At 30.8% G+C, this 24,665-nt stretch overlaps 1 protein-coding gene across 1 annotated transcript; it reads left to right on the forward strand.

Annotated features, from left to right (window-relative positions):
• The first annotated feature begins 21 nt into the window (after positions 1 to 21).
• Positions 22 to 24,121, forward strand: LOC143234195 (prostaglandin E synthase 3-like). The gene is made up of 8 exons (XM_076471358.1): positions 22 to 141; positions 6,291 to 6,407; positions 7,719 to 7,788; positions 10,511 to 10,609; positions 16,797 to 16,889; positions 17,619 to 17,675; positions 21,613 to 21,640; positions 22,367 to 24,121. Exons 1-8 carry the CDS (start codon positions 110 to 112, stop codon positions 22,384 to 22,386), a joined length of 516 nt encoding a protein of 171 aa, XP_076327473.1. The 5' UTR covers positions 22 to 109; the 3' UTR covers positions 22,387 to 24,121.
• The last annotated feature ends 544 nt before the right edge of the window (positions 24,122 to 24,665 follow it).

Raw genomic sequence — 24,665 nt, forward strand, 5'->3', positions numbered from 1 at the left:
TTAAGAATATTTCACACAAATCTTCAAAATTTAATTGAGTGCGCAATGAGTTAAGTGTTCACATGGTTTACACCAAGAAAGTGAAATAAGTGAGAGATTAAAAAGAATTATGTCGTGTGATATTCCAACTGATCATCCAGAGTAAGTTTATTTTACATTTTAAACAACAGTTATTTTCATCCTCTTTATTGATTTTCATTAAGTGATCATTCCCAAATTTTATTCGTGTTTATTAAATATTTTATTCACAAGAAATTAGGCTTAGAAGACAACCTCGAAAGTTGGTATAATTTTCCTCGTAGTTTTCATTTTTTGTAATATTATATTATATATTATTATTGCTACAATACTGCTACTAGTACTAGTAGTAATAGTATTATTAGTATTGATAATATCCGTATGTTTTATTTAAAAAATCATCGTTCTAATTTAGTAGAATATTACATTATAAATAATATTAATTTCCGATCAGGGTAAGTGAAAAAAACAATCAATCTGGCAACTAGTATGACTAAGTATACTTTTCTGTATTATAATTTACATGAAGATCAGATTGCATTGCTTCAATTATGTTTGTACCTATGCTTTATTGCTTATGATATTTTCAACCGTAATCCCAATATCTCGGGAGATTTAGCCACTGTGGAAGATATGAGGTAGTTCTAAGTTTTAAGTAAAGATATTAAGCTGACAGTGCAAATCAGTATTCATAATAATAATAAATCAGATAAGAAGTATTGACATAATGTTTAGTATATCCCTATTCTCTACATTAACATGTGAAATAACTATGTAATAATAATTTGGTATAGTAATATTATATAGTATCATCAGTATTATTAATGAACGTAAGAAGAAGGAAATAACAGCTCTTGGGAATAGAGACACACTAGCTGTCTACTCAAAGTATTGTAATAGAACAAAGTTACTTTTAAACATGAACTTAGTATAAATTGCATATCTCCCTATTGCATCTTTTGATAAACTTGGTAAGCTAAAGTATAGCATTAGAGGGTGAGACCTCTGTTTTTGGTGAAGGTTATTTTTTAAATTGTGTCAAATTTCTGGCAGTAATTTTTCTATAGTACAACCAAAACTTGTGTTTATGAAGATAAAGAATAAAAATACCTGGACTACAGATGAAAATGGAATAATAAATGTAATACACAAAAAAATGTAATGTATCTATCAAACTTTGTCACCTTGACTGCCCTTGGTAATAAACATACAGAGTAAACTACAGGAAATTACATTATTACTATCAGTAATTGATATATATACATATACATGTATGTGTGTTTACAAGACTCATCCTTCATTTTAACTCGGGCTCCTTCCAAAGTTAGTAAAATTGAAATCTGATTGAATTATAAATTAAGTGAAGCAAATTTTCATCAGTGAAAACTTTGCAATTTAACTTTGTCTAAATGATATAATACAAAAACTCTTAATCTTTAATAAATTTAACTTGTGCAACTTTATCTGAGATTTTTGTTAGTTCTGTTAATGATATAGCATAAGGTTTAACCTAATTTCTAGTCAGTGAGATATTGTCTTAATGTATAATTACAGGTTTACCTCATAGCCCCACAAACTATTTAGTATTTATATTTGAGCAGTTTTTTATCTCTTTGAAAAAAGTATGATACAATATTTCAATGTGTTAACACTATATTAATTGAGGTTAATAATCTTGAGTATTCTAATATTTATTATATACATAATTACAAAATATTTATGATATAGCTAATTAGACTATGCAGTGATATAAAGCTGTTATCTCAGCTGCCACCCGTAATGAAGATGCAACTTGCTTACTTCTACACTCATTTCAAGTAGTGGTGTCATCTAGTGGTGAAACAACACATCTTTATTATGTTTGGCTTTTTACAATGGGTACCTCTAAATGTTTTTCTGCACAATTCACTGTGTTGCATTCAAATGTTAATTAAACTCCATTATTATCAATGAAGGTAAATGATGATAATGTTATAACATATGATAAAGTTGTGTTTTATCTAAGCTTTAAGACCCTTATTTCAAAATAAACCTTCAAAGAAGTACTTCAAGGATATTTTCAACTAGCTAAGAAAATTCTCTACTTTGGCTCATTGTGTCTTCAATAATACAATGATGGTTGAGTAGAGATATGTTGAGACAACAAGATGCTTACATCACCTTTTGACGTGCATACTTGAAGTTAGTAAAAGAAATTTGTAAACCCTGACAGGTACTAGTTTAACCTTCAACAGATGTGTTTCAGCTTTATAGCCTAAATTGTAGATAAGTATTTGTGTATAGTCACAGGAAAGAGCAGAGCTCATTTTAATCTGTAAACTAACAATAGTTATTTTGAAACTGGTGCACAGTTGTCAATACAGAGTACATGGAACTGGCTCTTTGATTGATTGTAGCACTTAGTTGTTTCTTACCCAATTATGTTGTTGGATGCAGAACTGGTTCAGATTAGATGTTTGTGATGTCAAAATATTAAGTACATATTTTTGTACAAGTTACAAACTCACATTACCAATATTGACAACTTAGAATATAAAATAAAAACTTTGTATGTTTTTATTTTACCAAGATATGGTTTATGTATTGAATCAAATTCAGAAGCTCCATTCATCTTTCCATTTTTTGGAAAAAAGTCCCATGTATACACTTCAATATATAACATGAATAACCAGTTCACAGCTTAGAATGTCTTTGATTAGTTTTCTCAGCAATTTTAATCTGTTAAAAGGCTACTATTCTTTCAGACCAAGATTTCAAGATGCTAGGTTGTTTTTAGTCCATTAGAAGTTGCGTGTTTTTATCTAGAGGTAAATACAGCTTAGTTACCAAACTTGATAAATTATAGTTGATTTCTATGATACTGATATAATAATTTATAATTTTTGGGGTATTCAATTGGATAAATGAAGCTTAAAAATATTTTGGTTCATATCCTCACATAAAAGACTTAGCAACACAAGTCTAGTAACAAGCGAGTTCAAAAATCATAATGACAAGAGAGAATTGTATGCTTTACATTTTGATTTATTGTTCTATGTTTTAAGAAAAATAAGTTATTTTTAAATAGTAATAATTTATATACATATATAATGTGTAATTGAAATGTGACTGTAAATTACAGAATACTAGTCCACTGAAATAACTAAGACAGGATCACTTTGTAGAGACAAAGGTCAGCTTTATATTATTGAATACAATAACAATTATGTTGGTCAATATAATAAAAAATATATAACATTATGAGACTTAAGCTACTTAGACTGAACATTTGTATTTTTGTTATAATTTGTAGTCATTCTAGAATGAAAAATTGCATAATGCGTATTTATTTCCTAATTTTTTTTATGATTGTTACAAGTTTAGTCAAGTTGACAGATTCCACATAGTTGGGATAGAGAAAGTAACAGACAAATATAGTCTCACTGAAAACAGATGTATTTAGGAAGTTTTAGAGATTATAAAAATATTTGAGATTTTTAGGATGAAGAATAGTTTTTAATCATAACAGGAAAATCACTTAGCATTCAGACTGGTAATAAAATAGACTTTACAAACAAATGTTTATTAAAATTCCTTCATTAAAAATCTGAATTCTCATGTACAAAAGCTTGTATTCTTTACGAAAAGTCTACCTGAATCCTGCTGTGTGGGGAGTGGTGTGAGACTGGTGTGCCGTGTTGACTAGTGCTGCCCTTTCCATGTCTCTGCACACAATTTTCAGATGGGGTATTTCATAAGATTACTTGTAGGTGAATAACCTCATGATACTTGCTTCATAAATTAGTTCATTCTCGGCCTATGACCCACGAACTTCATGGGTAAAACAGAAGGAGATAGCTGCCCATCTCTGCTCTGCGTTGATTGAATAAATCTATGTGCTGTTTTTTTCAAAAATAGGATTTTGTGATGTCCATTGCACTGTCTCTTGTATTGACATTCTTTCAGGCTCTCCAATGCATTCTTAGCTCCCCTTTCTTCTAATGCAGTATGGGAGTCCTTACCACTTACCAATTTCAAGCTGCTGGGGCATTTGACCTTGGAGGCACCCTGCTGGATGGGTTCCATGTAAGGTGGCTATAACCATTTAGTTCAGAGTAAGGTGGTGGTATTTTGCCATGGGACACATCCTCATTTATCCACTTTATTAATGTGGGACTGAGTTATATCTTTTTCAGGCTAGAATTGCTTATTTACCCACATTCTCTCTTACTAGAATGTGCTCCACTCATTTTCCACTGATTTCTTGTACATTTCACAACTGGGCAAGGAGTATACTTAGATCAGAAGTGGTGCATTTCCCCTCTCTAGATCTTTGAAGTTGACTTTCTCCTCTATGTGGTTATTTTTCATATGCTTTCAAGAGGTACTTTTGTTCTTCCCTCCCTCTTCATAATCAATATGGGATTCTAGCTAATCTTGTGAGTAGAATGAGGTACTTTATCAAAAGTTACAATTGTACTATACTGGAAATGTATTTTCAGTAGGTTCTTTTCGCTTGCACTTCCCATCATACTTTTCACTCACTCCTGGTGCTTTCATCCTATATCAAACTTCAAAGTGATAGCTTGGTAGAGGCACACAGATGAAGTCACATTAATGTACTGTGCTCCTATTAGTGGATGGATGACACGTGATGATTTGTATGAGACATGTTGGAATCATTTGATTCAAATATGGGTGGTGGTGCAAAAGACGTATGGCATGCATAATAAAAGATTTGCATACAGAGGACAACAATGAATGATAATAGCTGATCTTTTGAGTGAAGGAAAATACATTTTCAATATAATAAAATTATAACCCTCTTGGTGTGGATTCCTGTACTGGTGAGGGGACCTCCCAGGGAAGGTTCTGTTCTTTTACTTTACCTCCTCTGGGATCTAAACATCCACCCATGTGTTTGCCGTGAGTGGCGACCCATGAAGGGGAGGAAATGATCCAGGTGGTTGAGGGGTCCAACCCTAACACATCACATTAGCCTTTAATTCCTGTAGATGGGCAGCCTTGGAGTGGCCCATACCCTTGGGTTAATCAGCTGGTCCACTCTGGCTAGGGTCAACCAAGTACCAGTGTTGGATGTTCTCAACAGGTGTTGTGGACATTGTAGCTGATGCTGGTGTTTGAGTTTAGTGTTCACAAAACCTTGGCATTGCTGCAGTGTCCTTGTCCTTGTTTGGCATTGTAGTGCATCCCCTTATAGGGCTCCATGGTGGGTGGGGTCAGTGGGTACCGAAATATTCCTTTTTTTTAATTATGGATCCTCTAAATAAAACCTTAAATAAAATAGTGAAAAAACAGTCTGTAGGTAAATGACCACATCTTGAAGATTCTGAGTAGCAATCTTTAACATCTGTAACACCTCTTGCACCTCATTTTTTCAGACAAACCTTTAGAGCAGGTGTCTCCCTTTTTCATTCAGAAGAGACAAGACAGTGTTATTGGTAATAGTGATACTGTCCACCTTGGAAATGTTTTTATTTTTTTGAAGGCCATTAATTTTTTTAATTTATACATTAGACATTTTTTAATTTGATTTCCTTTTAAAAATCAAAGTACATCTAGTTCAATTTGAAATTAGAAAATGATCGTAATGTCAAATAGCTTGGAACCAGGACTGGAAAGGCCAACTTCAGGTGACTAACGTTGCTGTTTGAACTACCTGTTAGTTATCCTGATGAATTATAATTAAAATTTTGCTACAAGTCTTTTAAAACTTGTATTACTTTCTGAAAATTGCCATAATGTCAAATAGCTTGGAACCAGGACTGGAAATGCCAACTTCAGGTCATTAACGGTAGTTTTTGAACTTACCTATTAGTCTTCCTGGTGAGTTATGATAATTACAGTTATGCTACAGAAAGTCCTCTACAACTTGTGTTACTGTAGTTTTTCTCTTACCTCTGTAGACTAAATGTAAAAACTGGTTTTAATGCTACTTGTTTTTTTTAAACTTTGTTTTGTTTTACCTTAATTTTTTACCGGATGTTTGATGCAGATAGCCTGGTTGCTTTGTACCATAAAACACCAAACCAACCAACCAGCCAAAATTATAACTTTTATTCTTCAGGAAAACACAAATAGATTTTTCTTCACTTATACTAGTTTTATATAAAACTCTTATGTTAGTTGTTCATTATTTACAATAATCATAAATTGTTAATTCACCAGAGAACATACAAATTTAGATTTTACACAGATACATTATTTTTAAACAAATTGTGTTGAATACATTCTTTCTATTGAAGAGTCAAAATTGTTTTGTTTCTTCACAGGGTACTCCCTCCTCCTGTTCTGTGGGCCCAAAGGAAAAGTCTTCTCTATGTAAAGATTGCATTGGAAGATTGTAGAAATCCAGTAATAAAATTAGAAAAAGATAAACTGTACTTCAGGTAAGTTCATTTAAGAATGAAAACATGGCTATTAATTACTCATACAAGTTATGTGATATTAGTTTCAATCTTTCTTTCATCTCTGCACATGTAATATTTTCTTCATACCAAAGATGCACTTTTTGTAAAATAAGAAAATGAGCAAATATCACATTGTATCCAATGTTAACTTAGACGTTATTTGAATCCTTTGTTCATCTCTTACAGAATGTTCTCTACATCAAACTTTTTCTTGCACATTATTACTAAAAACATTTTTGCGTGTTTAATTCTGTGAAGTTGAAGTTCTGTCAAGTATTTTTAAACATTTTCATTATGTAAAATAAGAAAAGTTGCCAAAGCAAAGATATCACTGTTGCATATTTAAATGTGTAATGGGAAAAAAACTGTTTTGAGAATAACTTTTTCTAGATGAGATCACTTTTTTTGCAGAAAATTGGATAGTTGACATTTTATTTTTCTTCTAGAACTGATATTAAGTTTAAGAATCTTATATTTTAATATTTTCAGTAGAAAACAATTTTAAAATAAAATGATGAAATTAAATACTTCATGACTTTTAGTTTACTGAAACAATACTTTTGAGAAATTTGTTTATATATATATGATTGACTCACCGTGATCTTTCCAATTCAGCTATAAACAAATAACTAGCTTAGGATGATGGATACACTGAAAGCAGCTAGCTAATTATCAGAAATGCAGTTTGACCATGTGTTCAACATTATTTCATAATTTGTAATCATAGTTTAAAGATAAAACAAATAAGCTCAAGGATGTTTAATTTACTGGTTACTGGTATGATTAAAGTAGGGAAGAAATGATAAAGCAAGATGAAATTGTTTTATAGACTAAAATAAAAAGGTTAGCAAAGTTAACTGGTGTTTATACTGTGTTATACCATTATTGTGTATTACAGGTTTTAGTGTTTTGTAACATGACCATATTAAATACTGGGTTTTTATTTGTGACTGTTAAGACTATTAGAAATCATTTTGTATACATATCATTTTCCTGTTCATGTGTTCCTATAGAGTAGTCTCTTGACAAAAGTTGAAAATATAGATATATAAAAATTATTTATAAATTATTTCTGTGCAGTGTGTCTATTAAGTGATTAAACTGTGCTATTTTTACAACACTTAGATCATTGGGAATTTTTTAGATGAAATGTACATATAGAAGTAGTAATTCCATCTAATAACAGTTAAATTTGTTATATGTGTATGGTATGAAAAGCTCAAAATTGTTACTTTGAATGAATATTAAAAATCTTAATGTGTTAAATCTTGTAAACATTATATTTTACAGAGGAATTGGAGGAACAGAGATGAAAGACCATGAAATTACTCTTGATTTTTTTAAAGATATTAAACCAGATGTAAGTTTTGCAAACTTATATTTTAAAGAAATTCTGCTGTCAAAAATAGTTACTTTTGATTATTTTTATACCATTGATATATTTTAATAAAATTGAGCCTCTCTTTCTCAGGCATATTCCAAATACACTACATAGTCAAAAGTATGTGAACACCTAACCTTTGCACCCATATGTGCTTATTGAACATCTCATTCCAAAACCATGGAGTTGGTCCACCCTTTGCTGCTATAACAGCTTCCACTCTTCTAGAAAGACTGTGGGGATTTGCTCCTGTTCAGCCACATGAGCAATAGTGAGGTTGGGTGAGAAGGCCTGGTTTGCATTTGGTGTTCCAATTCATTCCAAAGATGTTTGATGGGGTTGAAGTCGGGGCTCTTTGCAGGCAAGTCAAGTTCTTCCACACCAACCTCGGCAAACCATGTTTTTATGGACCTCGCTTTGTGCACAGGAGCAATGTCGTGCTGAAACAAAAAAGGGCTTTCTCCAAACTGTTGCCACGAAGTTAGAAGCATACAATTTTCTAGAATGTTATTGCATGCTGTAGCATAAAAATTTTCCTTCACTGGAACTAAAGAGCCTAGCCCAAACTATAAAAAAAAACAGCCACAGACCATTATTTCTCCTCCACAAAACTTTACAGTTGGCACTTTGTATTCAGGCAGGTTGCATTCTCCTGGCATCTGCCAAACCCAGATTTCTCCATCAGACTGCCAGACAGTGAAGCATGATTTATCACTTCAGAGAATGCATTTCTGCTGTTCCAGAGTTCAATGGCAGTGTGCTTTACACCAGTCCAGCTGACGCTTGGCATTGCACATGGTGATCTTACGCTTGTGTGCAGCTTCTCAGCTATGGAAACCCATTGCATGAAGCTCCCAACAAACAGTTTTGTACCAATGTTGTTTCCAGAAGCAGTTTGTAACTTGGTAGTGAGTGTTGCAACTGTGGACTGACAATTTGTACATGCTTCAGTACTAGGCAGTCCTGTTCTGTGAGCTTGTGTGGCCTGCTTCTTTGTGGCTGAGTTGTTGCTCCTAGATGTTTTCACTTCACAATAACAGCACTTACAGCTGATCGGGGCAGCCCTATCAGGGCAAAAATTTAATGAACTGACTTGTTGGAAAGGTTGGCATCCTATGACAGTGCCACGTTGAAAGTCACTGAGCTCTACAGTATGATTCATCCTACTGCCAGTGTTTGTCTGTGAAGATTGCATGGTTGTATGTTTGATTTCATGCACCTGTTAGCAATGGGTGTGGCTGAAATAGCCAAACCCTCTAATTAGAAGGGGTGTCCACATACTTTTGGCCATGTAGTGTACCTCATGCAAAGCAAAGTTTTTAGTTTACCAAAGAAAAAACAAGTAAAATCATCACAGTATATTTTGACTATGTTAAAAAATGTAGTTAATTGTTTTTGTCAGTTATGTGATTGAGATATCCTTACGGTGAAGCATGAAAGAAACATGTTAGGTGAATAAGTTACAGAATTAAGAAAGAACAATAAATATTGTGTGATAACACTTAATAGTGGGGATCACCATGAAACAAAATGAAGGTTATGTAGTATTAAATGTCAGAAGTATTGACAACTGTAAAAGAAAAGATGCGATAGATAAGGTTGAAATTGGATCCAGTTTTCTAGTTTATTAATTAGTTAACAAATAAGATTGAATGCTATACAAAGGAAAACTGGCTTTCTGATATCTGTATTATAATGAGTAATTTGCATTAGATTCTATACTTCTGGGGGGGGTTAAGTAAATGAAAAGTACAGGAAGACCTAGAGAAAAAAATGTCAATTCTCATAATAGGGTGATCGAGTATTCCAAATGTTTCCTTATAAAATTAAGGACTTAAAACTTGTATAATAAAGTACAATAGTATATTTTGATGCCAGGTTTATTCATATATGTTAATAATAAAGTAGTTTAATTACATTTTCTTAACTTTATACAAGGTGTGATATACACATTTAATCTACTTTGTGTTTTAAATTATTCATTAAAAGGGACAGTTCTTTTTTTCCCCTTTTTGTGAACTTTCAAGATAATGCTTGGAGATGAACATTGAGTTTCCACAATTTTTACTTTAGTTATTCCTCTGTTATGTATCTGCTGTTTTAACAGGTGGCAATGCCTGCATTAAAACTAATACATTTTCTTATATTACAGAGTTGATGGTTTGAATTTGTAGCATTTTAGATGCGATTAACAATCTTTGTTTTTTTCATGTGATACTACTGAAGAAGGTTTTAAAGTAAACATAAGGTGTTTGCTATTGCAGTTATTGTATTTGCAATATTTTTTTATCATTCTAACCAGTAACTAGTCCTCTTGATTAGTATGCCAACAGAGTTTAATAAAAGAACTAAATAAAGTTTAAAGTTCAAAAACAAATTGATAAATATTGTATAAAAAATAAAATATTTAAGTTTTTGAAATAAAGGTAATTAAGATGACTTGTATAATAAGAACATAGAAACCCAACTGATCGATGTTCAGATGTTATATTTTTCCAGAGTTGGAAAATTTGTTTTGAATTTTTTTGTCACTAAAAACTGAGTCACATGTTAACAGCCTCTCATAGTAGTTTAAATAGTTTCACTTTTATTTTTTCTGGAACTATGAATGTTTCATTCTTCATTTGAACACAGACCATTTTCCTTTCCTGGTATGGTAAAAGATGCTAAGTGTTGATTTTCTTGTTTTCTCTTCATTTAGGACTCCAAATATTTAGTCAAAGGACGAGAAATAGAATTTATTCTAATAAAGGCTGAAGAAGGTCCATATTGGAAAAGATTGCTCAAAGATGATAAAAAAGTGAGTTGAATATTTTTAGGAATATGTGTAGTTTATTCGACAATACTTTCAAATAGTTGCTCTTTATTAAGACTGAGGTGGTACTAAATGCACACACAACTTGTGAACCAGGATGCAAGTGGCCATTCAGTTATTTTGTTGAAATTTTAGTCTTGTGAAGGTTTATAGAAGCATGTAAGTGCATAAGATAAAGATTAGTACTAAAATTATTCTAAATCATTTTGAAATGACTAATTTGTTTGATAATACATAGTTAGATCTTAATGTAACTACAGAGAAAATAAACTAATATTAATGTGTAGTTCTTTAACTTTCATTTCCTTTTTCATCAACAATTCATTAATGTTATCCCAGAAATAACTAAACACTGAACTGAATTCACACTATAATCTAGAGCACTGTTCATGTTTGACATTGTTTCACCGTAACTTACCAGTCAAGTCAACATTTTGTGCTTAAGATGTTTTTCATGATAAATAAGAGTAACATGATTTTCTTGAACCTTTTCCTGTATATGTAATTGATAAAACAGATTAATGATCAGACTATAAATGTGAAGCTCCTGCTAGAATGTGTTTAGTGTTAGTTTCTAATTTCTTTTCTATGCATGCTGTAAAATCAATTTGCTCAAGTATATTAAGAAGTTGTTGTTGTATTTTTTATTATATTGACTTTCTGGTAATGGCTACCTAAGATTACATTGCTTGCACTGATGTAGTGCACATGCACTCAGGTCAAGTACTCAGTAATATTATATAAAATAATACAAAACTGACCTTTGGTCTTCTCTATCTTGGCCATTTTTTAGTGGACTAGTATTTTGTAATATGCAGTCACATTTCAATTATTATACATTATAAATATATGTATATAGATTATTACTATTTAGAAATAAATTATTAAACTTATTTTTTAGAAATATTGAACAGTATGTAAAGAAGTAAAGCAAACAATTATCTCCACTTGCTGTTACATTTGTATTCTTGTTGCTGGACACAGCTGCTAAACCTTTTAAAATTCCCCCACATGGAGAACATTAAATAATTGTTTTTTAGGTTTTCTATATACAAGTGAATAACCAAAAAATCATAAATAATTACACTGATACCATGAAATTCTGATATAATTTTTTAAGCATAGTAACTGAGATACTTTTAGATTTTATAAAATATGAAACTTTGAGCTGCCTAAAGAAATAACAGTTCTTTGGTAGATTGTTTAGGCAGAGTATTCATGATGAAACTTTGTAGAATGGACAGCAACTGCCTGTTGTGGAGACACAAGTGTAGAGGACGATCTTTCTTGAACTTCCATTTGCCTTCAACAACATAATCATGAACTTTGTAGAATGGACTTGAATACAAAAAGCGGAAGACTTTCGAAATGTTGTCCTTTACACTAGTGTCTCTAAAACAGGCAGTTGCCATCCATCCTACAAAATTTCATCAGAAAACTTGGATATAAAGAATGTGAAAGCCTTTTAGAAGATTAAAATGGTGGGGAAGACCACTTTGGGTATATTATGGGCTGTTGATTGGTTACACTGCACAACAATTTTTTGAAAAGTTTTTGGTGATTATGACAGGTACCTGGTGGGTATGCACAAATATAGTTTTGGATTTGCTTCATTACATAAGAACTGTGAGAAAGACAGTTAACTAGCAATAACGTATTTAATTGCATTTATGTTTCTAATATGCTATTAAGTCAACATAATTAAAAGTGTTTTGCTCCTAATTTTCGTTTGTATTCAATGTCTGGTGCATCACGTTGCAGTGTCCAACAGTAGTCAGCAAGCATTGACGGATTCCAGTTGCCCTGATATCATTTTTTCATTGTAGCAATGTCATGGTGAAACCTTTCACTGTGTTTGTCACTGACAGCACCGAGATTTGCGGGGAAGAAGTCCAAGTGTGAGTGGAGGAAATGAACCTTGAGTGACATGTTGCACTTCATTGCTTTGTATGCTTTGAGAAGTTTGTCTACCAGCTGAATGTAATGTGGGGCTCTGTAATTGCCAAGAAAATTGTCAACAACTTCTTTGAAGGCTTTCCAGGCAATCTTTTCTGGCCCAACTAACAGATCTTTGAACCCCTTGTCACTCATAACATGTCTGATTTGAGGGCCAACAAAAATGCTCTCTTTGATCTTGGGGTCAGTATTTCTTGGGAACATCTGTCTTAAATAATGAAAACCTTTGCCTTCTTTGTTTATTGCTTTCACGAAATTCTTTATAGGTCTCAATTTTATGTGAAGAGGAGGCAAAAAAATCTTTGGGTTGACAACCAGTTCATGTGCTACACTTTTCTGTCCTGGAAGTAACTTTTTACGGAGTAGCCAGCTCTGTCTAGAATGATGTGACTCTTTGGCATGACTGTCCCATTTACAGATGAAACAACAGTACTTTGTATAGTCAAGCTGCAATCCCGGTAACAGAGCAACGACTTTCCGATCTCTACAGATATTTCAGTTGTACTTGCTGTGCTGGATGTGCTTCAGCAACATTTCCATGTTCTCATAGGTTTCTTTCATGTGTGCTGCATAGTCAACAGGTATTGAAGGGTGAATGTTGTCATTATGTAACAGAACAGCTTTGAGGTTTAACATTGATGAACCAATAAAGAGACACCACTCTTGCGGGTCATGGTCACAACCCAAAGCAGAGAACAATCCTTTGATGTCAACACAGAAACAGAGACTGTCAACTTGTGCAAAGAATTTGGTTATATCGTTTTGGCAGCTTCGAAAAACTGAAATTTTTGTACCTGATGACAGCAAACACCATTCCTGCAGTCTCGAACCCAGCAATTCGGCTTTTGCTTTTGACAGACCCAAACCTCTGACCAGATCATTTAATTTTAACTGTGTTATGAGATGTGGATCGCCTGAGGAGCACGGTTCAAAATTTGGATCAATGTCACTGCCATTGCAGTTTCTTCATCTGGTTCGTCTAAGGTCCATTCCTTTGGTGGATTTTGAATTGAAAGACTGTCGTCATGTGGCACGGACTTCATTGCTGAAGGCAGATTAGGGTATTCAATTGAGTTCTTGTTTTTGGTAGAGAAACCAGACACATTAGTCAAACAGAAGTAACAGTCCGTCATATGGTATTTCTGTTCTTGCGATATCATTGGGACAGCAAACAGCATTGTCTTTCGAGTGCCTCTGAGCCAAGCTCTCAGGCAGACAGCATATGCTGCACAACAAATGTGAAGTGCCCATTCTTGGTCTTGATCACCAATTTTACAACTGAAGTACAGGTGATATACTTTCTTCACAAGAGCAGTCATTGAGCGTCTATGATGAACAAATGTATACTTGCCACAAATATAGCAGAATGTATCGCGGCTGTTACGACATTGATGAGACATATTGACCAACACCAATTGCCCTGTAAAACGTCTATAACATCTAAATTACTTGTTACAGTGCTACTGAGGCAATGCTATATTCTGAAACAATATGTACACATTATAAGGTTTATATTAATCCACTGAGCAGCATCTGTGTATGCAAGCCACTTTTATAGCATATTGAGACAGTGTTAAGTTGGTTCCGGCATGGCGGGCTGCATACTTCCATAGAACAACTTCCAACCTGGCCTGATTTCATGCCTGGACATACACAAACTTCACAAAATATTGTTCCTAGGTCTCTTACAGAAATGAAAATTTTTGGACATAAATATAAGAAAAAACATGACAAAACTGAAGATTTCGATGAAACAGTACGTGATGGGCAAATTTGGATGTGATTTTCGTTATCAGCAGCCAAAAATCTATAAGGAACACCCAACAGTGTTCAAGAAGCAAAATCTTTGTTGTGCAGTGTTATTTGCATGCCATATACTGTAGTGAGAGTATATAAGGGACTATTTCAAATAATGGAAAGAGTTAAACAGGGCCACCATGTTTGATTCAGTACATAAGCAATATCTCAGCAAAATAAAAAGATATGAGGTTCTTAATTTATGTTATAGCTTGCCAATATTATTGATTTGAGTTCTTAATTCGTACAAAACTATAGACTTAGTATGTTGACATCATAAACATCTAATTTTAAACAGTGTTGCATTCAACATACCTTATAACTCACTAAAATGTATATTTGGATGTGTTCTTTTAATATTTACTTTTAAATTAAGAAATTAACTCATATATAGTATTAAAGTTTGAATTATAATCTACAATTTTATTCCGAACTTATTAACATAAATTCATAAAATAGTTGTGATTCATTAAAATTTTCAGTGCAAGTCAAATGTGAGTTACATGACCTTTGAACTCTGACCTCTGTGAAAGGGTGGTTATGATGTTTAAGTGGCCATGCAGAGTTAGGTTTAGGGTATAAAAAATAATAGGTAAAAAACATTTGTTATTTATTTAGGAACAGTTAAGGATTATACAAATGAAATTTGAAAATTTTCAAAAGCATTTTTAATGTAAAATTCAGTTTGTACTCAGATCAGGCAACACACTGACACCATATTATTAAACAAAGTTTCAGTAAAAATACTAAATTAAAATATCTGATTTTTTGTTTATGAAAACTTAAGTTTACTGAAAGTTCGACTAGTTCATGTGAAGATAAGTGTATTTAGAGTTGTACTATGAATACTACTTTGATCACAAGGTTTTTTAAAATACAGGTGCCTGTCATGATATGGTTATGTGCAAGATATGTAGAATAATATGCAAATTTATTTTCAGTAATTCACACAAGGTACATAGACTGAGTGTTATAGATTCATATGTAGATTGTTTGTTAGTATTTTCAGTTTTTAATATAAAATGTTTAAAATTTAATAAATATACTCAATTAAACCTTTTGAATAACAATTTTATTATTGTAAATTATTATTTTATTATTATAAATCGTACCATATACCAGATGCATTGCTGAGGCAGGATAGGGTTAAAAGTTGTTTTGCTAAGTTATCTTTATTAATTCACACGGTACACATGCTTAGGATTTTTATATTCATATGTAAAAATACTTCATGGTTTTTAGGTGTAACATTTTGGTCAAAATTTAAATATTTCATATTTCAGCTTGTTTCATCCAAATAACTGTTAGTTTTAAGATGAAAGAAGTCATGACTTGTAATATAATTTGTTTTTTTAGCAAAAATATGAAACTCTTGTGTTAAGAAGTTTAATAGTATCAGAGCTGTGTTGGGTACTTCCTGTTTCAAGAGCAAAATTGTGCAATTAGATTGAAAACAGAATTGTGGAGAATGAAGTCATAGTTGTCTTTCCACACATTAAAAACAACATTCCAAATTAAAATGTACTTGATAAAGAAAAGATTAGTTTTATATATAAAATTTTTTATAGATCACAAATTTTTATTTTTTTATTTCTGCATGATGTGAATGAAATGATTAATTAAATTCTTTGAATTTTTTCTGAGTATAACACTGCACTTTTAGCCACCTAGGAAGTAAGTCTTTATAGTTTTGAACAAAGTAACATTAATTTTAAGTAAATTTAATTTGAATACAAGTATAGCTTTATAACTGTACAGCTAGTTGCCGTTTCTTAGACATGGTTTCTGTGCTGTGATGTTATTTTGCCTATGTTTCAGCTTTAACAGGGCATAAGCTGGCTCTGAAAATTTAATTTTTTTTTCCTGCTATTTCAGCTGTACAAGTTAATAAGTCTTCCAGTTCAGCTGAGAGTTATAGATCAGAACAATGTTAAAAGTTTTGCTTGATTTGTTGCAAGAAGAAATAATGTTTGTGAACAACTTCTACCTCAATTACCATCTTGTTTGATTTTGGAAACTTGCTTTTTGATTTTGTACTCATTTAAATTATGATTTTTCAATATGATAGGAAATTATTTTTGTAAAGCAAGGTGCAATAGGTAATTTTTACATTTGACCATGCCAAATTTTGTTTTGCCAACATAGTTGTAGTATTCAGTTTTATTGGCCAAAATAACTGCTTGGAATTTACAAAGAAAAAATATTGCAGAAAAAGTCCTTTTTTTGTTTTAAGAAAAATATAGTGACTTTAAAATTTATTGCATTTGAATGGAACCTTCTAACAATTTTATATACGGTTCTGAAGCTTTAGCTGTTTCATTTAGCTTTTATTTTTTGTTTTTTCAATAAGATAAACCAGGCATCAAATCAACAAATTCAGGCATGGTATAATTGATAATTTTGTTGCTCTTTTTTTCAGCATCACTGGCTTAAAGTTGATTTCAACAAATGGAGAGATGAAGATGATTCAGATGATGATAATGACACAGATAAGGATGCAGACTTTACAGAGGTAAAAATAATTACTATACAAGAATATATATTAAAGAAAAATATTAGAAAAGTTAAAAACCTATCCAGTGTAGTGTAAACAAATCCCTGATTATCCAAGATTTACCTATTTTAAGTGAAAGGATGTCTCTTCTAGTTTAATTAATCCAATATAGGCTCTTCAACAATATTATACAATGGATAAGGTGTAGTTAAAATTCTATTTAATACAATGAAAACCTGCAGGTAATCTCTCAGCTGCCTACTATGAAAAGTAATTGTTGAGTATTTCAATTGTGCTAAAAGTTGCCCATCAATAATGTATGGTAAATCTACATTTTTATTCTTTATGCAACATTTTAAAATGTGAGTAAGAGTGAGGTTAATTTCTGACAGTTAAGTGTAGAATGTCCTTTTTATGAAGTAACATTTGGTATCAACATTATTCATGATTGTTTTCCTGTTGTTTCAAAAGTGTGTTGTGTTTGCCTGCACATGCTACTTTTTGAATGCAGTGTCGGAAGCGGTCACTGAAAACAGGGGTTAGGTGAATGCATGGATGGACACCATGGTTCACAGTTTATATAATATCATGAAACTCTGTTGAATAACAAGTTTATATAGGTAATGGACTAAAGTTTATAATCTATTCACAGTTGTGTACAGTTACATTTAGTTGAAAACCCAAACATTTCAGATCAGTAAGAATGTCTTTTAAACTGATTGTTTACATAATCTTGTCTGTTTTCAGATGATGCGACAGATGGGTGGATTGGGTGGTAATAGTAACACTGCTTTAGATGATAGGGTAAGTTGCTTTTGAAATGAGTGCCTTACCATTTTTTCTATGTGCATTTATGAGATGTTGAAGCTTAATTTTATATTATCTAGTGGTTTAGTCCAGATCGGGTTGGTCTGAATGCTGCATTAATATTTTTGAAGAGATTTGAGTATGCCCTCATACTTTTTATGTAATTTATTAATGATTGGATCTGTTCAATGCACAGGGAAGACATTGGACAGGTCAGGTTCATATTCTAACCTAATGTTCCTCCCCATGGGGCTTTATGAGTACGTGGCAGATTTGGTGTGAATTAGTCAAGTCATTTACCAGTTATATGTTGACACTTTTGACAAATAATGGCTTAGATTAAGTTAAGTAAACAAAATGTTGTTTACCTTGTATCAGCAAATGATGTAATTAGAGAACATTGAAAACAGGTGTTGCCTTTCCATGCATTTCATTTAAAATTGGTCTGATTAAACTTTTTCTCATTGAGAAGTCATTCCACATGTTCTGTTTTTAAAAACCCTGTAATCCAAGCTATACATGTATATGATATGATCATCTCAAATTTTTATTCTGGATTTCGGTTGATCGGTAGCATTTTCGCAGTATAAACATTGCTTTTCAGCCAGCCTAATTAAAATAGTAATGATAACGCATAAAAGGTGTGTTAGCTTTAACAAAGTAGTATTATGCACATATAAAATATACAAGTCCCAGTAGAGATATGGTAATACCCTGCTTAGCACTTAGGAAGAGGTCTTCAAAATAAATTAACTCTGACATGTCATTTTAACATTGCATATAAGGTAATATGTAACTGAAGGCATTGTCTCTTACCTGTGAATGATGTACAAGTGCATTATTTAGATACTGGTAAATTTTATATAAGTTACTTCCTATAACATTGTTATTTTTTTTTAAAAAAAGGAAATTTTTATTATTCTTCAAACTAGTTTGGTTACAGAGCCATTAAACAGAAAATCAGATCCTTCCTACAGTGTCCACCTGTCATCCTCTTTTTCAGGATTTGTCCATATACATAGTTCTTTCTTATATTTACAACTATAACAAATAGACAGGCAAGGTTTTCAGTTATTAAATTACATTATATTACATTGTTTTACATACAGAGGTTTGTTGATCACTTCCTAAAAGAAATGTTTTTTTAAAGTTTATCTTTGATTATATATATCTTGGGAACAAAACATAATAATGTATTAGAACTAACAGTGTATGTAACATCAATAAGAAAATGTATATAGCCTGATTTATAACCTCTATATACACATATATATATATTATAATAGTACAAGCTGAATTTAAAACACTAAGAGACAGTAAACTAATTTTTAGATTGTATTTATTTAATAAAACAATGTATCTATCATATTTTACAGTTTACTAGTAAGTTGAAATACACCTAAGCCTAAAGTAGCATTTGGTATGAAATCTGTTAATATAGTAGTTAATTTTACATCGCTAAACTCTTAAGTTAAAACTTTTGCAGTCTTACTTTTATTTACCAGAATTACTATATCTAGTTACTGTTGTGTTATTTAACCCAAATTATTGCAAATTATAAGTTTTAAATAATGTTCAGAAACCTGTAACATCTTGTGTTTTCTTGTTCTTTGAAAAATTATATAATGGTACTTCAAATTAATAAAAATAATCATATGTACAGGTAAGATAATAAATGCTGGCTTCACTGAATAACCCTTCAGGTTTTCAATAGTTAAGTAAGCATTACATTGTTTTCATTTAGTGAAGACAACATAATACAATATTATACAAATTTAAAAGTTATCTACTCGTTTACAGTTATATCGAAGAGGTAAGGTTTAGAGGATTTACTCTCTTTCTTTGTAACCTTTGTTTTTTGGTTTCTGTTAAAATTTTAAGTATGATAAAAATTATAAATGGTAAAACTTGCTCTTTGTCAGTTTATTTAATATTTTTATCCCATTTTTAATAGTATTTTTATTATACTCTTGATAAAAAAATATATGGTAGTGATTTTAACAATTAGGAAAATTGCACTTAGAATCAAAGTGAATAACTGATTTTGGACTTGCTTTTTATACCTAAAGTTACAAAGTAATCAGAACTTGTTTTGTAGCATTTGAAAACTATAGTGCTTTTTTTTTTCTTGATTTTTGATTACTTAAAAGTATAAAATGAGAAATTGTGAGAAAGTCAAAAATATATTAAAAGTACTTGGATGTGCAAATATCTTTAAGAAACATTTACAGGACAAATAACTTTATTTCCTACTGCAGATAAGACAAAGAGCATGATTATTTTGTTTGGTGAAATATTAAAGTATAAAGACTTGTAATATAAAACAAAATCATTAGAATTAAGTTTTGTTCATTCAACAGGGTTAAAATGTGCCATAACTTTTTACAGTGTGAGTTTGCAAATTTAATCAAACAACTTTCATCATTGTTTATTGAAAACTTGCCATGAAAACATAAATTATAATTCAAGTTTTTATATTATCCAAGTTTCAATTCCAAGAAGCTTTAAATATTTACTTGCTATGTCATATGACATGTCTGAGCTGTGAATTCTCTTTTAGATTCTATAACTTCAGTAATACAGCTTATAGTGTCTGACTAATTAGAAACTGTGTAATCACAACTTTTATCTTTGAAGACAATTACATAATTAAGTTTACACTACCAATGGGCATGTATATTACTAAAAGAAAGATCAGATTATAATATATGTAGTCTTACAATCCTTTGTTTATTTTTGGCTGAGAAAGACAGTGATTGAAAAGAAGTACTTAATTTTTGGAGCAGTAACTGAACTTTTGTAACTATTTGTAGGTTTGTTAAGAGGCCAAATAAATTTTAGTTGTTTGGGACCATTTTATTCTTGTAACTGATATATTTTTGTAGTTTAAGATGCAAAATTCAAAAGTACATTACTTTATTATGGGGCAATACACTCAGAAAAAAAAACAAAGGTCCAGTATGGTTAAGCATGCAAGTACAAAGTTGAAATAGTTCATGCATGGTGTTGAGAGCTACTAGTGTGTTCTTGCTGTGATTTATTGCTTTTTTATGGATGAATTAACTACTTGTGTAGATAAACCAAACAATAACACCATAAATGTGAAGGTGAGTAAGTTGAAAATCTTGAATCATTTATGCATTTAGAGAAAAAGAAATCATGTATTGCTCAATTTATGTAATATTTTCATTTCAATGTACATTAATGATAATGCTACTGTTACTATAAGAGTACATAAAATATTGAAAAACTTATTACATTTAGTTATAGTACATGTAGTTTCATGTTAGCAAGATAGTTCCATGATGTATCAGGTTAACCACCTTTGTGTTTAAAGAATTAATAGCAAATTTGGTAAACAGTTTTAATAAACAATATTCTAGAGCATTTATATGAAAAAATAGTTTAAGACTCATAAATTAACCCTGTTCATAAATATAATTATTATTACAAATTGATAAATACAATGTGAAGATAAATATTTTGCCACTGTTTACATATTTAGAGGTTTAAACAAGATAAATTTTCTTTACAGTGTACCCGGAAATTCAAAATATTTCATAAAATTGATATGGTTCAACTTATTTCTGAATTTGCTTGAAAAATACATATTTAACAAAAAATACAGTTCCAAGTTTTGTCATATTGCCAGTAAATTTCTATAAAGAATCTATAAATAATGTTTACTTGTAGAAGTATATAGAAAATAATTAGTAATTAAACCCGAGAAATAAGCTTGAGTCAATTGTTAAAAAATTTATCTTCTTCATATACAAAGTTTTTTTTTTAAACATGGTTACTATGTATTATAGAAAGAACTATTGTATTATTTTTTATGAACAGTTATGCAAAAGTAGCCTGTATATTACCTTTTTCAATGTAAAGTTTTGAACAATTATTCATAGTTTTTGAACTTTCAAATATATTTTTTCAGGATGGTGAACCTGACAGTGATGATGAAGGTGGGTCTTGTTTTATCTTTTTATGTTTAGTATTACTATGTTTGCCAATAGAACATGAACTACAGAAATCTTGAATACAATGTTTCATAGCCAAAATTTTAAGTCTAGAAGTATTTTGTGGCTTTATTATTTGATTTTCTTGTATATATTAAATGTACAAAATATTTTGCTGCAACTGTTACACCTTTTAAAAACAATGAACTGTACAGAGATCATAAATATATACTTTCTATTGGACATTTAACATTTTGGATGTATCCCTGGTTGAAATTACTTTTTGTTATGAAAATTTCAATTAACCCTTTTGACTATGAATGGGAAGTATGTCTCATCTGTAGTGAATAGGCTAATATAAGAAAGTTTTTCTTAATTTGCTTTACTACTGTATTTTGGTGGTCAGATTTCTATCATCATTATGAATGTCCTAAAAATGGATGTTGTGTCTATTTTAATGTATTGTGTAATAAATGGGTGTAAGAGCTATGAATCCTTTTACTATTGTATTATTTTTAATACAATATATTTATAAGAAAGAAAATGTTTAAAGTACATTATTAATTTAAAATATTTAGCTTTGTAAATATCAGAAGAATAACCAAGGATTTGGATGTATAGCAAGTAATGCTCATGGTAATTACAAACTTTAAAGGATTAACTTTCTAATGTTTTGTTTATAATGTGAAACAGGAATAAAATTTTAAAATATTGCAATAAATTCTTTTGCAGATTTACCAGACCTGGAATGAAAAGGGAGATCATTATCATAGAAATACATTTATAATTACCAAGGTTCATTGCAGTATGACATTTTTTGGTCATAATTTGTGTGGCTATTAAATATCCCAAATTTTCACAATTTTCCAGGACTTGAAACTTTAATATGAAATTGTAGTTAATCATGTACAAGTGTATCCAAGCTCCACATTATAATGACATTTGAATAATTTTACACCAAAGACCACTATTGATTAATTTAATATGCAGAATAAACCTAATTAAACAGTTATTGGAATTTCTGATAGATACTTATTTTTATAATTGTTGAAAAAAAGGTAAAATCTGAAACATGATTTGTTAAAAGTTAAACATAATTTTGTAGGCTTCTTTGAAATATGGAATGAATGTTGAAAATTTATTTAAAATATTGTTTTAGGTTTGTGTGAATAATATTTTAGCATCTAAAAAAAACCCTAATTAAAAAGATCTAACTGGGGTTTTCTTGTTACAGTTGTTGTTTGCTAGTATTTTAGTCCTGGCACTTTGTGAAATGAGGCAAAAAAATTTTGTACTGAGCTTACCAGAAGAAAGAATGTAATTCTATCATCAGGGTTGTATGATAAATTTAAAGAACATATTTTGTATGAATGCTGCCATCATCTTCCTCTGTACCATTTAGAATTATTTAATCCATTTGCAAACCTTAATTTCCATGTTCCCTTTTATATACATCCATGCAAGTTCTTCACCCACAGTCCTTGGGTGTGTCAAGTTTGTATATAAAGTTGAAGGCTTTATTATTACAAAAAGTATGTAAAGAAACAAATGACTGAAATGATGCTTATTTTTACATGTAATAGTGGCAAGATTATTTTAAATAAAATAGCTAGCACATAACATGTTTGCTTGAAATTTGTTAATAAATATTTTGGAGCAGGTATTGGGAGGTACTTATTTTAAAGTATTTTCACAACAGAGAAAAATATACTCCAATCTGAGTAACCAAGCATTTGATGGATTTCTAGTTTTTTTCCAAAGCATTGTTTAATAAAAGCTAAAACATGAGCACTCTAACACCACCTTAGGTAGAAAGGACACTTTGTAATCTTTGTAATTACAAAGAATATACTTGTATAGGTAATTGTTAAAAAAAACTGATGCAAATGCTAAAAGTACTATGAATTTATTAAGCAAGTTCAAAATTATTAATACTAGGTATATTGATTAATTGGTTGACAGTGTAGATAAATTTTGGATTAAATGCAAAGGAAAATTATACTTCTGCCCACATTCTTAAATATATTATTTCAACATTTGTTTCTAGTGACTGTTGAAAAGTAAACTTAGATTTTTCCATTAAGTTTTACTTTAAGGTATGACACTTAAAATTCATTATTTTTGTTTGGTGAATATTGTTTTCTTGATTGCTAAGAAACTGTATCTGCAAGTTTATAAACTAATAGACAGGGATAGTTAATGTCATTTAATTACCAGAATGCTAATTTTCAAGATATCTAATTTGTAAGTTTTGTTTCAAATTAAACAGCTACAATTCAGTTTCTGTAGGAGATTAAAGCCAGTGCACCATAAATTTGTATGGGTCATGACAAATTTGCTACAACTTTATGGATTTTATGTAGTTTCTCTCTATCATGATACATAATAAACTTTGTTGAAAGAACTCAATTTGTATAGTATTACTATAAACGTTTTTGTAGTTGTAATAAAATTTACCTAAAGTGAAATAAAGCTCCAGTTCCTTACTGCCCTTTGCAAAGTTTATTTAATAATTTTAACATTTTTTAAACAAACATAACTTCTCGGTCTCACCAGTTTTTTTGTAAATCAACCTATCTTTCTTCTCCGTTGGCCTGGCTCTGTGGTTAGGACACTTGTCTTGTAATCTTAGTCACAAGTTTGACTTTCCAATGCATCAAAGCTTTCCTTTTCAGCCATGAGGGGCATTATAATGTAAGGGTCAATCCCAATATTAATTTGTAAAAGTAGTCCAGAGGCTGCCAGGAAGTGGTGCTGCCTTCCCTCTACTATTACATCTAAATCAGGGATGGTTAACACAACTTTTGTGGGAAATTAAAAGTACATTTCCATCCAGACTGTTTTTCACAATCCAATACTTTCTCTAGGGTTATAACTGTTAAACCTTACAACAACTCAAACTATTTAAATTTCAAATTCAACTTTGGGTGTGTTGATTCTGTACCATTTAATTAAATCACTTATTTGATCCTTAAGAAGGTTTCAAATTGGTCCACATAAAATGGAACATGCTCATGGAACTTCAATATTT

The sequence above is a fragment of the Tachypleus tridentatus genome, chromosome 12 (genome assembly GCF_004210375.1).
Source record: "Tachypleus tridentatus isolate NWPU-2018 chromosome 12, ASM421037v1, whole genome shotgun sequence".
In the NCBI taxonomy this organism is placed as follows: domain Eukaryota; kingdom Metazoa; phylum Arthropoda; class Merostomata; order Xiphosura; family Limulidae; genus Tachypleus; species Tachypleus tridentatus.